Source organism: Leuciscus leuciscus (assembly GCF_965113295.1).
Source record: "Leuciscus leuciscus genome assembly, chromosome: 1".
NCBI classification, from domain to species: Eukaryota; Metazoa; Chordata; class Actinopteri; order Cypriniformes; family Leuciscidae; genus Leuciscus; species Leuciscus leuciscus.
The window spans coordinates 1,486,509-1,500,864 of NC_138725.1; the positions used below are offsets into that span (position 1 = coordinate 1,486,509).

General features: G+C 38.7%; 2 protein-coding genes across 2 annotated transcripts in view; both read right to left on the reverse strand.

Annotated features, from left to right (window-relative positions):
- LOC309480162 (uncharacterized protein) overlaps positions 1 to 13,900 on the reverse strand; it is a 44,134-nt gene extending 30,234 nt beyond the window's left edge. Inside the window, exons 1-2 of the mRNA XM_082144553.1 lie at positions 12,759 to 13,900; positions 7,307 to 7,661 (exon numbers count right to left, since the gene is read on the reverse strand). The gene's annotated coding sequence lies outside the window, so the exon portion shown is untranslated. The remainder of the gene's footprint in view (positions 1 to 7,306; positions 7,662 to 12,758) is intronic.
- Positions 8,385 to 12,759, reverse strand: LOC309479807 (zinc finger BED domain-containing protein 4-like). Its single transcript, XM_082143995.1, has 5 exons — positions 12,210 to 12,759; positions 10,267 to 11,324; positions 9,718 to 9,885; positions 9,266 to 9,414; positions 8,385 to 8,780 (listed from the first exon to the last, which is right to left on the reverse strand). Exons 1-5 carry the CDS (start codon positions 12,384 to 12,386, stop codon positions 8,413 to 8,415), a joined length of 1,920 nt encoding a protein of 639 aa, XP_082000121.1. The 5' UTR covers positions 12,387 to 12,759; the 3' UTR covers positions 8,385 to 8,412.
- Positions 13,901 to 14,356: the final 456 nt, after the last annotated feature.

Consider the following 14,356-nt stretch of genomic DNA (forward strand, 5'->3'; position numbering starts at 1 on the left):
GTGTTGAAATATGGGGGCATGCTTACTCCTCAAATACAAAACCTATTTTTATTTTACAAAAAAAAGCCATAAGGATAGTCAATCATTCACCGTATAATGAACCGACAAACTCAATATTCTCTAAATTTAAAGCAATAAAATTTCCTGATCTAGTCAGTCTGAATACTCTTGTCTTTATGCTCAAAGTTAATAGGAAAATATTGCCTGAAAATATATTATGTTTGTTTGAAAATAGGGAACAGAAATATAACTTAAGAGGAGAGAACATGTTTAAAAAACAAATGGTCAGAACAAACTTTAAAATGAACACCATTTCGTTAAAAGGGGTCGACTTGTGGAATGGTCTCACCGATGATCTTAAGAGGAGCAATTCCATTCATTATTTTAAAAAACAGTTTAAAACCTTAATTCTTGATAAATATACGGATGCTTAAGAAAAATTGTCTAATATAAGTTTATGTATAATTGTTGTGCATAAATTGAAACAACACAAGCAATGAATATGTATATATGTATGTATATATCTATATATGTATATATTTATGTGTGTGTGTATGTATGTATGTATTATACATGTATATTGTTTATGCTTAAATTTTGATGGGTAGATGTTGTTTTGTAAATAGGGTAGGCGTAATAAGCCATGGCTTCAGCCTACACCTTTTCGGTTACCATCCTTGTTTGTAATGAATTTTCGGTACATATATTTTGTCCTATGTTTTAGTAACCGAATAAACCTTCATTCATTCAAAAAAAAAAACTTTCTTGACGGATGAATCACTGGTGAGACATTGGGGTCTGTTTTGATGTGATGCTCAATTGGTAAACAACCAAGGCCAGAAAACAGGTCGTCAAAGTTTTTCAAAGGGTCATCTTTGATCTTTACTTCATATTCTTCTTCTCACCATTCCTAATTTTTCACAGGTTGTGTGTCCAAGAAGTGCAGGTACGTTACATTCATTCATTCATTCATTCATTCATTCATTCATTCATTATTTATTTGTAGAGCACATTTCAAAACAACCCATGGTTTACCAAAGTGCTGAACAGGACAGAATAATCAGAGCGAGGATAATACAATATAATAAAATTGCAAGAGCAATCAATACAATTACAAACAATAGAATGAATAGTACATTGAATATAATACAATTAAAGGTTAGGAGAGTACATTAAGGATCCACGATAAGAAAGTGTTTTTTGAGCTTTAATTTAAAAGTGGCAAATGACGAGACTGTTCTAATTAATAGTGGTAGGCTATTCCATAATTTGGGGCCGGCTACTGCAAAGGCTCGGTCCCCTCGATGTTTCAGTCTCGATCTGCGCACTGCGAGCAACCCACGGTTACTAGACCTAAGTGACCGAGGTGGGTTATGGAAGTGTATTAGGTCAGATAAGTACCCTGGTGCTAGGCCGTGTAATGACTTAAAAACTAAAACTAAAATTTTAAACTCAATTCTCTGTTTGACTGGTATCCAGTTTAGGTGGGTTAAGATCGGAGTAATATGATCGAACTTTCGACTACCAGTCAACAGCCTGGCAGCAGCATTTTGTACTAGTTGAAGGCGCCCGATAGATAGTTGGTTAGCTCCAAGATAAAGTGAATTACAATAGTCAATTCGTGAGGTGATAAAAGCATGAATGACTATTTCAAAATTCTTTGGAGAGAGAAAGGATTTAACTTTTGCAAGACACCGTAGGTGGAAAAAACAGGATTTAACGACAAGAGTTAATTTGTCGATTAAACTTGAGGCCTGAGTCAAACACAAAACCTAGATTTTTTGCAGATGATGTAACATAAGGGTTTAACTCGTCAAGATCTAGAATACCGGGGTCATAACAATCACATGGTCCAAACAACATTGCTTCGGTTTTGTTCTCATTTAGAGCCAAAAAATGTTGTGCCAGCCATAGCTTCACTTCCTGAAAGCATGCAAGTAGGACTTCTAAAGAGCTAAAATTGTTTTGTTTAAATGGAAAGTACAATTGAGTGTCGTCGGCGTATAAATGAAATGATACTCCGTGTTTTGAAAAGATAGAACCCGATGGTAATAGATGTAGAGAGAATAATATGTGGTACACCACAGGAAAGATGTGCTGCAGAGGAAGTGCAATTTCCAATACAAACAGAGAATATTCTATTGGTTAAAAAAGACTGAAACCAATTTAAGACGGTGCCGTGAATGCCTAAGTTCTTCAGTTGAGATATTAGAATTGAATGGTCAACCATATCAAAAGCAGAGCTGAAATCTAAAAGGACCAGGGCAACAGCACTCCCATTATCTGTAGCCAGCATAATATCATTAGTGACTTTCAGTAAAGCGGATTCGGTGCTGTGCAGTTTTCTAAATCCTGACTGGAAGGAATCATATAACGAATTTGTGCTCAGAAAGGAGTGTAGTTGATTAAGAACGACCTTTTCCAGGATTTTCTAAATAAATGGAAGATTAGAGATTGGTCTGAAATGACTTAAGTCCGATGTATCAAGATTAGATTTTTTCAATAGGGGAGTGACTGAAGCATGTTTTAGGCAGTCCGGGACCGTACCGGTGTTCAAACAAATGTTAATAAAAGATAGGAAATCAGGCCCTATAATATAAAAAAAATTGCTTAAAAAAGTGTGACGGAATAAAATCATTTGGACAAGAGGTAGGTTTCAGATGTTCAACGATATCCCTAAGTAGGTAGGGAAATTGGATCGAACATGCTCCAGGTAGATGAGTACCTAGGCACTTCAGAGAAAACAAGAGAACTCAGCGTTGTTTGTGGTCTTAACCTAATTGTCTTTGTGACAAAAAAAAGATGAAAAGTTTTCACATAAAGTATCAGACACATCAGGGAAAACAACCACCACAGGGTTTGGTGGAAAATAAAAATCTTGGGCTATTGTGATTTTTAGAGACAATTTATGCAAGATATTTTGATTTGGCAGACTTTACAGCTTTCTGAAAAACATGAAGAGATTCTCTTAAAATATCATACGACACCTGCAGTCGGTCCTTGATCCATTTGCGTTCTGCCCGTCTACAATTTCGTCGGAGTGAGCGGATAGAGTCATTAAACCAAGGTGAAGATTTTTTGACAGAACTTTTACATTTTAAAGGAGCGATGTTATTGACAATGTCATAGCAGGTATTACTGAAAAAACGTAGATATGCATCAGCGTCCGGGCTTTCAGAGATCCGTTTCGTAGCAAGTGGTTCATTAAAGGTATAGTTCACCCAAAAATGAAAATTCTGTCAGTAATTACTCACCCTCATGTTGTTCCAACCCCGTAAGACCTTCGTTCATCTTCGGAACACAAATTAAGATATTTTTGATTAAATCTGAGAGTTGTCTAACTCCTCCATAGGCTTCTAAGGGACTGAAACTTGCTGGCCCAGAAAATTTATTAAAGACATCGTTAATATAGTCCAAGTGACTACAGTGGCTCGATCTTAAGTTTATAAAGCGACGAGAATACTTTTTGTGCGCAAAAACAAACAAAAATAACGACTTTATTCCATGGCCGATGCTGGTAGCACACATGACCAGCATCGGCCAATAGTGAGCCTACGTGGTGACGTGCAACACAGACGCGCTACGCTTAAACACTACGTGAAAAGATCCGAGGCCCAGAGAGAAGGAAATGAATAGTGGAATAAAGTCGTTATTTTTGTTTGTTTTTGCGCACAAAACGTATTCTCGTCACTTTATAAACTTAAGATCGAGCCACTGGAGTCACTTGGACTATATTAACGATCTCTTTAATACATTTTCTGGGCCAGCAAGTTTCAGTCCCTTAGAAGCCTATGGAGGAGTGATCCAGCTATCAGATTTAATCAAAAATATCTTAATTTGTGTTCCGAAGATGAACGAAGGTCTTACGGGGTTGGAACAACATGAGGGTGAGTAATTACTGACAGAATTTTCATTTTTGGGTGAACTATCCCTTTAACTGCATTATAGGCAGTGGAAAAGTCCTCGCTGGCTGTGGATGGGAAATAACGAACCCAACGTGCCTGGGCAGGTTTCGTGTTTAATCGACAAGATAGGGCAATTGTAAAGGTCACAGATTTATGATCGGAAAACCCATTGTCTCTTGTCTCCATATCCATGATAGAAAATCCATGAGCAAAGACCAAGTCAAGGATGTGACCATGAACATGCGTAGGACATTGTACATATTGAGAAAAATTAAGAGAATCCAATAGATTGCAAAAATCGTTGGTTAACAGCTTACTAGGGCAGCAGATATGAATGTTAAAATCACCAAGCAATAAAATTCGGTCATATGTTGTTACTACATTCCCCAAAAAGTCTGCAAATTCACTCAAAAATTAATTATTGAACTGTGGAGGCCGGTAAACAACTGCACATAATACTGGATTTTCCGTGTTCATTAAGGACATTTGAACCTCGAAGCTCGCGTAAGCGTCAGTCGGAATAAAGCGGCCGTGAAAAGAGTTTTTAAAAACAACGGCCAAACCTCCCCCACGACCAGAGGATCGTGGAGAATTAAAAAATGAGCAATTTTGGGGAACAAGTTCAGAAAAGGGACTTGAGTCCCCCAATTTGGTCCAGGTTTCCGTCATAAACAAGAAATCCAGGTTCTGTGAAATAAAAAAAAGTAATGTAAGATGAAAGTCTTATTTACCAAGGACCGCACGTTAAGTAATGCCATCCTAAGCAGTGTGGGATCGCTCTCTGGTTGAATCCCCCTGTTTAGCGGGCGCAGATACTCAGGGGGTTCACTTCACCTCGACGAACCCGGGGAAGTAGACACACCATCGAAACATCGAGGGAGTCAGGAACAATAGGCCGAATCCAGCGGCTCCGATGAGATGTAACGTTATTCCGTGCAGAGCAGCAAACAGGAATGTCCACTCTGTCTTTAAGTCTGATGGCAACACCTCCTCGTTTACCGCGTCTTCTGCGGCGTTTTCTGCGAAGAAAAGTAGAGGTGTGCCGACACAGGTGCTCCGGAATATTCATCCAGAACGATGAGGAAAACGGGTGAGAACCGCTCCATAAATCCTTGTCGATATCGATGATTGAAGTTTTCATATCTAGCAGCATTTGCCGATCATAAATAAGGGTTGTAGGCCACATTTTGATCACAGAAAAGCAGAACATACTTAAAATAATCCACAGTAGGAAGAGCGACAGACGGCTTGCCAAACACAACGGTGCCATCTTGCCAGCCCAAGTGGTCGATGTTTTACCATCGACCACTTGAAACTGAATATTATGCTTTTGGTTTCTGTAGGTGAAGGTAAGTTGAACTTGTCCCACAGGTGACATCTTGTGGCCAGAATATGTAATTAGGTGACAGGTGGACTTTTGTAGTTTTCTTTGAGTTTCCAGTGACTTGAACACATTGTTGGGTATTATATTACATGCTGCCCCTGAGTCTAATTTAAATGTAACGTTCTTGTTGTTTATTTTTTCAGGCTTTCAGTCCATTCTGTGTTTCAGTGGTGACTGTGTGCACATTTTTCATTGTTTGTGTTGTTTGCACATCAATGGTTCCAACAAAGAAATCATCTTGCTCATCACTTTGTTCACCTTGTTCTACAGTCTGTATTTTCCTGGTGGAGACTTGCATTTTCGCAAAGTGGTTTCTTTTGTTGCATGCTTTGCAAATTTGTCCATAAGCTGGGTATTTTTTGTATTCATGTTGGTAACCACATCTTGAACATTTCATGTTTGCTTTGTGGTGACTTTCCATTGCATGCTGTTTACTTCTCTGTTCACTTTGCACTGTTTTTCCTCCTTTTTTCTTTATGTTTTTGACACTGCTTATTTTGTTCACGTCTATTTCTTCAACTAGCATTTTCATCTGACTCGACGTTAGCTCGTTGGCCCGGCAGGTGTCGACTGATTTTTCCAACGTGAGGTCTGCACATTGTCGTCTCTTATCCCGCATACGATTCTATCCCTGATAAGTGAATCAGTCAGATCGCCAAATTCACAGTCTTTCGCCTTGTGTTTAAGATCTGTGACGTATGCATCAATTGTTTCTTCAGTACTTTGCGATCTCGTAAAAAACATATGGCGAATGTACGGCAGATTCTTTCTGGGCTCACAATATTCTTTGAATTTCCTTTTTAGTGCATACAAAATACATGACACCAACTAGCGTGCTATGGTCATTAATGTTCCTGAGGTAAATGTAGCGTCACGTTTAGGTTATAGTGTTCTCCAGCTGTTATTGAGCTCTTCCGCGGGTGAAAAACACTGACTGATCGATATTATGTATGAGGGATATACATTTCGGTAAGTTGTATTGTATCTTTCAACACACCTATTGTTCATTCGTGTTTATTTGCTATTAACTAGTAGTGAAGAGTAAGAGATGATCGGTTCAGGAGATACAGAGATCTGTCACGTCACATTTACAAGCGCCAAAACTGTATTGTTGAATTTCGTGATAAAATGGACAGAATCTGAGAGCTGAGAGTGTGTCTCATATCAATAGTAACCTTGTCTGTCGGTGTCAGTCCTCTTTGCTCCATGATTTTCCTCTGCGTGAGAAACTGGATGTGTGTCGTGAGAGCGAGTGAAAAGTGTCGATTGCCTGATTCTCAGCATTGGCAGCCCTGCATGAAGTCAAATTAATTTCCATAACACACCACTGAGGATTTGTTCTGCATGATATTAGCATTGACCAGCAGGTGTCGCTGTGTGCATTTGAAACCTGAAGAAATCAACCACTTTTACACACATCAGGCTGGAAAGCTTTAAAAGGGTCATGACATGGTTTTTTCTTTTCTTTTATTATGTTCCCTTAGGTGCAATTATAGTATTACTATAGTTTTTTGGACAAAAAACGTTTAAAATGGAGTGATTTATGAACTTTTCCCACCCTGTTTCTCATCCTCTGATTCAAACAGTCTGTTTTGGGGGTGTTTCCCCTTTAAGAGTTCAGTGTTAACACCCACTGTTATGATTGGCTAACGGCAGTGCCTATGCATCATTTGTTAACGCCCCCTTGTCAAAACGTGCGGATTTTGCGGAACTGTGTTTACCGTTACCATAGTAACGGGTGATGCGTGCGAGGCGATGGCGATTGCAATGATGTTTGAGTCGGAATCAGAGGAAATGAACCATCAACACAACTAAGAATGCATCAGCCCGTCCACATAGAAAGTGTGAAACTATTTTGTCAGTTTGACAGCCTACATCCTACGGGGCATGAACATGACGGTCATGAAAACAATAAGTAGGCTAAACTAAGTAAAAACACGGTGATTATTCATAATGAATTAAACTGCAATTAACGTTTTAAAAAAGTTTTAAGTTTTAAATAGCCTACATTACTTACAGTTTGCGTCGTCGTTGTTGAGCCCAGAATAGTCCACACGGCCTTATCTTGTACAAAAGTTTTCTGGCAAAGCCAGCATACTGCGATTGTTCTCAACTGTCACTCATCCTTTAAATGTGGAGAACACACGGTTAGCTAAATTAACACTGCCGTGACTGGGACGTCCGCAAAAAATAAACTGCATCCATCTTCCCCTGACGTCTGGATCTTTCAGCAGCGTATATTATTCAAACATGTTGTTTGTCCAGGAACAGCACATCTGCGTGACATCGCAATATTCTTGTAAACAGACCCACTCGCTGCACGTCGACTGAACACATGTGAAGCGCGTGACAGATGCGATGATGAAATGAGGCTAGTTATCTTCAGTGATGGACGAAGTACACAGACTATGTACTTGAGTAAAAGTTGAGATACCTAGTGTAAAATATTACTCCAGTAAAAGTGGAAGTGCTCCCTTTAAACGTCGACTTGAGTAAAAGTATAAAAGTACTTGACTTCAAATGTACTTAAGTATCAAAAGTAAAAGTAATTTGGTTTAATGTAGTTCCAATGTCTTGTCATGTCCTTTATACACTCAATCAAGTCATACAAGGTAAAAAAAAAAAAAAAAAAAGCCCACTAACACCACTCTGAAAATACAATGTTTTCCATTTGTGATATCTGGTACTGATATCTTTTGAAATTATCATAAGCACATCCTACTAAATGGAAACCACATGATTAGGAATAAATAGGGTGGGGGGAAACCACATTAGACACGTATTTCTTTAACAATTTATTGTTTGAAGTAATGTAGAAATCTTATTCCTTTATCACATGGCACATTGCTCCTTTACTACATCACAGCCGAGCTGCAGCAATAACTTGCAAAAACGGATTTACTCAAGTTTACAAAGGTTTACAAAGTTTACAAAGGATGTCTTTTTTCCAATTTACTAAACATGACTCCTTACAACACAGCTGTATGTCCACTCTATAAACAAATGTTAGTGTTTGCATAAATCACACAAAAACAGAAACTAACACACCACCAGATTACCCTGAAGTACGTAGAATGTGCTATAACAGAAGAATAACAGAAATAGCACTGTTAACTGTATGACCTACCTAAAGCTAAAATATTTTTTGTTTAGTTTGAGAAGGAGCTGATTTTCAAAATTTCTGGCATCCAATCTTGCCCTTCTTGGGCTGAAAATCAGTCCAGCAGTGCTAAAGAGACGTTCGCATGCAGCAGAAGCTGGTAAGGCAGTGTTGATTTTAAGAGACAATTTGCAAACCGCAGGATAAGATTGCAGTATCTCTTTGTTGTCTACTTTAGAGGCAAGGTACCCTTCTAGCTGTTTAACACTTTCCTGCCCATGAGTTGTCTTCATGCTTGAAAAGAAGTCATCGTCATCTGAAGCACTCGATCCATTGGCTGGTGACTGATGTGAACGTTCTTCCTCCAGATGGTCCTTGATGTAGGCAAGTCCTAATATACAACAAATATTGGGACAGATGCCAGAAATCATGTTATATAAATGATAGGGAAATTCCAGTGTACAGTACAGAGGAAAAAGAATGAACTAATTTGGAGCAACATGCACAGTTATGGATAGGCAGCTAAAGCTGACATATGAGGGCAAAGATCAGTTTCTATGCCCCATTAGATCAGCTTTACTCCCTGGCCACAACTCAGTCTAGGTTGTGTCAAATTTCCTTGTTCTTTTTCCTGAACAACATGAACAGCATGTAGTACCTTGAACAATAAGGCTATGGGGTCCATCTACATCAAACTTGCCTTTTAGGCATATATATGAATCCAGGTCACAACCCCCCACCCCCCACCCTTTTAAGTAAATAAACTTATATAAATGTGCTTGTTTAGTTTTTTTGTTTACTTTTGTTTTGTGAACTAAGCGCATGACATCTGAAATAAAAATGCCACAAAACATATGTACATACATAGATACATACCTAGGTTTAATAGGTTCTCATCAGATGTCCACGCTGTTTTAAATTTTGGGAGCAGGATGGCAGCAGCAATAAACTCTGGTTCTGCCATCATGTCTTTAAAGCGCTTTTGTAGTCCCTCTAGGACTGCATCCACCAAAGGTTTGCAGTACCTGGAATTAGAGGTGGGGGAGAGAAACTGATACAGTACAATATCACAACATTTACAGCGTGCATTTATACTGAGACAATGACAATAACAACAAGCATCCCAATACTTAATTGTGAAATATGATTTGACGGTCTTACATCTATTGTGTTCTTGGTCAATGTGTTCATAAAGGCCTCTTTTTATAAATAATTTTACTAATGGCACACATTAACTTCCTACACGTATGCTATATGAAGTTTTAAGGGAGTTGAATTGTGTATGATAAGGAATACACCTTAATAACATGAGGGGAAAGAATCTTTACCTGGAATTTATGTGGATTCGTTCAAGCTTATTGATGAGGAGCGTCAGAGTTGGCAGAAGCCATCCCATCTGAACATCCGTCTCATCTTGAAGGATGTTGAGGGCTTTGGCGAGAGGACCCATGGTTCTGGCAAATTCCTCCAGAAAGGAAATTTCAACTGAACTCAACCTAACAAACATAAAGAACACTTAAGTCGTGTGTGTGTGTGTGTGTGTGTGTGTGTGTGTGTGTGTGTGTGTTTGTGTGTCTGTCTGTAACAGAGTGAGTGATTGTGTGTCTGTCTGTGAGAGAGTAAATGATTGTGTGTGTGTGTGTGTGTGTGTGTGTGTGTGTCTGTCTGTGAGAGAGTGAGTGAGTGAGTGATTTTGTGTGTGTGTGTGTGTGTGTGTGTGTGTGTGTGTGTGTGTGTGTGTGTGTGATGAATGGTGATGCTGCTCGGACTATAATTGTCCTCCATTTCCCCTTACTTAAAGCAACTGAATAGTTAAGCAATATTTTCCAAAATTACATATTGGAATGAAAGGTATATTTTAAAAAAGTTACACTTACATTGGCAACTTCAGTGCAGTGCATACAGTTCTCAGGGCCCCTTCTCCTTCATCTTTGATTATTCTCACGATTCTTTCAACAGAGAGAAATAATGAGTTCCATCGTGTGTCATTTGGCCGGATCAGTTGTATTTTGCACGTTTCCTCTATGATATCTGAAGCAGTGGAGGATCGAGATGTCTTGTTCCATAAGCCACTGCATTTCGCAAAAGCTGATCGTGACAGTCTTTTATAGGAGTCATTGGAATTGGCCTTGGCTGCATCAACTGTGGCAACAAGGTTTAATAGATGACATGCACAGCGATGATGCTTTGGAAGCTGAAATTGTAAGCCATCATCTTCCATTAAGATCGGTGTTACCTCAATGAAGTCAACATCAACACCTTCCTCTTCCTGTTCATCATCATCACTGCAAGCATCCTCTTCAGTCACACTGGAGGCACAGTTATTGTTCTCATCTTGTTGTTGTTCTCCATATTCTCTAAATGCCTTTATGAAATTGGACCCATTGTCTGTGGTGGTTCTAACTATTTTTTTCTCTATGCCAAATTCGCAATGGATGTCATTCAATGCACTGCCTAACACATCAAAAGTGTGTGGCCCTTTAATCCGCCGGCAAGCAAGTGCCACAGAGCACCTCTTCAATGAATCTGGATCCACCCAGTGGGCAGTGACCCCGAGAAATCCTCTCCTTCTTGCACTCCAACAGTCAGTTGTTGTGGCAATGAATTCAATGGAGGACATTGCTTGTTTAATATTTCTCTTCATTTCTTGGGCACCCTCTTCTACTTTCCGGCGCAATGTAGTTCTGGACATCACACGTGAATTAGGCTGTAGCTCTTGCACTAAAGCATTAAACGCAGGCTGTTCTAGCACACTAAATGGTTGAAGACTCTGAATTACAAAATTTATGACTACGTTGTCTACCTTTGTTTGATTCACAATTTTTGTTTCTCCTAATTTCAGTTGTCTGGAAGTGGAGGGAACTGGGTTTTCAGCTTTTCTTTTTCGAGGGGCTGTCAGGGCATTGTATCTTTCCAAGTGACTTGAATGCTTTCTCTGGAAAGAAAGGGGGGAAAACACATCATGAACATAATATCTTCACAGCAATATATCTCAATTTCATAAATGAAGTGCACATTTCATGTTTTTTTGCATGTACAAAGTAGGCTGCCGAGAAGGCTGAGTAACTAGCTAGCCTACATCAGTGGCAGGCTACTGTTCAAGTAGCTAGTAGCTACCAATCAATCATACCTTGCATGTAAACCTAGTCAAATAGAAGCCTAAATGTCAGAAAAATGCATCGGCCTAAATGCATTTTCATCATTTTACATTGAATTTCTTTAGACACACTACACATTCTATGAACGAGCTTGACAAGTAAATGGCATTTTTAGGTGGTAATGTTAGGCTATTTCTAGCCAAGTGCCTTCACTGCAAAAAATGCTTTTCTTACTTAGTATTTTTGTCTTGATTCCAGTCCAAATCTCTACAAATTATTAAATCAAGATGCATCCACTAAGAAAAATAACCTTAATTCAAACAGAAACAAGATAATTTTTCTTACCCCATTGGCAGATAATTTTGCTTTTTTTAAGCAACAACTCACTTAATTTTGATTTATTTCCCCAAAAAACAAGACATAATATCTTATATCCTTTTACTACTTTAGTAAATGAATCTTGATTTAAGAATTTTTTGAGATTTGGACTGATTTGGACTGGAATCAAGACAAAAATACTAAGTAAGAAAAGCATTTTTTGCAGTGTTGGTGTTAATGAGCTTTGCTAAAGGTCTGCAGTTTCCTACCTTAACCTTGCACAATGGAACTGATGTCCACGTTTATTATTAACACAACGTATGAGCGTATTATATCCAGTTTGGGTAAAACGACAGGTATATTAGCCTTTAATTAATTTCACAGTCAAACTGAAAATTACTTACCTCGATGTGTTTCTTTAGATTGGATGGCGAATTCTTGAAAGAAGAAATCGTATGCTTCTGAGGCAGACAGAGAAGGCACTTAAAAATGAACGACTCGTTCTTCCTTTCCACTACTTCAAAAAATTCGCTTAAATATGGCCATGGGTGCTCAATTTCAATGTCTGGCGCTTCTTCCATTATTGCGTTGGCTAAACGTGACAGCGAAAAGAAGCAGGCAGGCAGCAGCCATAGACAGTAAAGCGCGCAGGCGCAGTCAGCAGCAGCGCCCAAACTGCGCGAAACACGACGTGTTCTGATTGGTACACTTGCGGAGCACGTGTACTTATTTTGACCTGTCACTGGTTACGCATGTATGTTGTGGAAAGGAACGTAAAAAGAAACGACAAGTTTTAGGAAAGTAGTGGAGTAAAAAGTAAGGTTTTCCACTTCGAAATGTAGTTGAGTCAAAGTATAAAGTCTCACAAAACAATGATACTCAAGTAAAGTACAGATACGCTAAAAAGTTACTTAAGTACGGTAACGAATTACTTGTACTTCGTTACTGTCCACCACTGGTTATCTTGCGCTTGAAGCGTAGTTGTCTACGCTGGAGGCGGTCATATGCAAACGACTGGTACGTCACTTCGTACCGTGACGTCACTTCATACCATGGATCCAGAACGAGCTGTATTTAGAGCTTGATTAAATAAATGATTCGTTTATAATGGGGAGGACGTCTTAAGCTATGAAACTCGCAGGACGTTTTAATGGTACAAAGACCTCTTATATACCAAAAGATCAAGGCAAATTTGGTTTCTCATGTCATGACCCCTTTAAAGCTTCATGAAGCTTCATCTCACCATCACTACCTTCAGGTTCACTTAGCTCAACAGTTATACGCTATATTAGCAATAATGATTATTTTCATCTTCCATTCTGAACCCTGTCTGAAATGACTGGTGTTAGTGGCGTGTCCCTTAAAGGTCCCATATTGTACACCTTTCTGAAGTTTTATTTTAGGTTTTGATGTCCTCAAGAATATATATTTGCGGGATAAGTACCAAAAACCATCTCAATATATTTTCACAGCTACCAAGCTGTGAGCTCTGCCAAGAACAGGTCGATTTTGGCCTGTCTACTTAATATTCATGAGCCTCTCTTCTGATTGGGCTGTTGTTTTCTGAGTGATGCACGGCCAGGCCAACCACAAGTAACTAGGGTCATGTGTGCTGTAGCCTGCTATGGCTTAGTGATGCTCACAAGTACAGTAAATAAAACACCTGTAATGATGGTGATAAATTACTTGTTATTAAAGCATTCACAAACCACTGATAATTTAACATAAAAACAAGCATAGCTGACTACGTGCATGGTTTGTCTGTGGATTGACTGCTTTGAAACTTATATGGTAGGTTCGCAGCCCCTAGACCTCTGCTATCATGAAAAAAGCCAGGAAATTTTATTTTTGACAATATGTCAAAAACGGGTTGTGAGGCTGCTGTCAGATCAATACAGTTCTGCTTCATGTCTCAACTAAAGTTTCTTCACAAACTGTGCATTACAATGCAATTTCTTATATGGCTTTGTCACTTCATATGCATGATGGAAATGTCCATTATGTACTTTTGACAGTATTGCCTATATGTGACATTTTAAATTTAAATATAAAGGCTGATATTATTTAGGCTTTCAATTCAATAAGCTGACCAAGCCTTGGGACTTCTTGCGGGATGTCATTAATTTGCACCTCCTCAACTTCTGAGAGCCCTAGTGCAGCAGCTTTACCTGCAAACACAACATGTAATGATATGTGAACAACAGTAGGACTATATTTTACTGACCAGATCGATTCTTCCAAACACGTTGTGCTAGGATGTTCCCGTGCTGGTCTCTAAACATTGGAGACTTCAGTTCCCTTTCTTTCTTTTCTTTTTAGTCTAAAAGTAAAACCTAAATGATATATTTGGGGGAGGCATGTGCAGAGCCATTTTCTTTAAATTTAGATAAATTGAAAGATAAATAATGCATGAAAAACTTTACTTTTTGGGGTTTCCAACTCGTCAGCCATGGGTTTTGCCACTTCCAGACATTCATGAAATTGTTTTAATGACTCTGATGTCATTTGTAGATGTTTTTTAAAGAGAAATAATTAAATGATAAAGTAAAAG

Coding starts and splice junctions, on each gene's coding strand:
- LOC309479807 (XM_082143995.1), bottom strand. CDS start 12,386: ATGGAAGAAGCGCCAGACATTGAAATTGAGCACCCATGGCCATATTTA. Junction 11,325..12,209: donor ATCTAAAGAAACACATCGAG/GTAAGTAATTTT, acceptor CTTTCTTTCCAG/AGAAAGCATTCAAGTCACTT. Junction 9,415..9,717: donor CGAATCCACATAAATTCCAG/GTAAAGATTCTT, acceptor CTCTAATTCCAG/GTACTGCAAACCTTTGGTGG.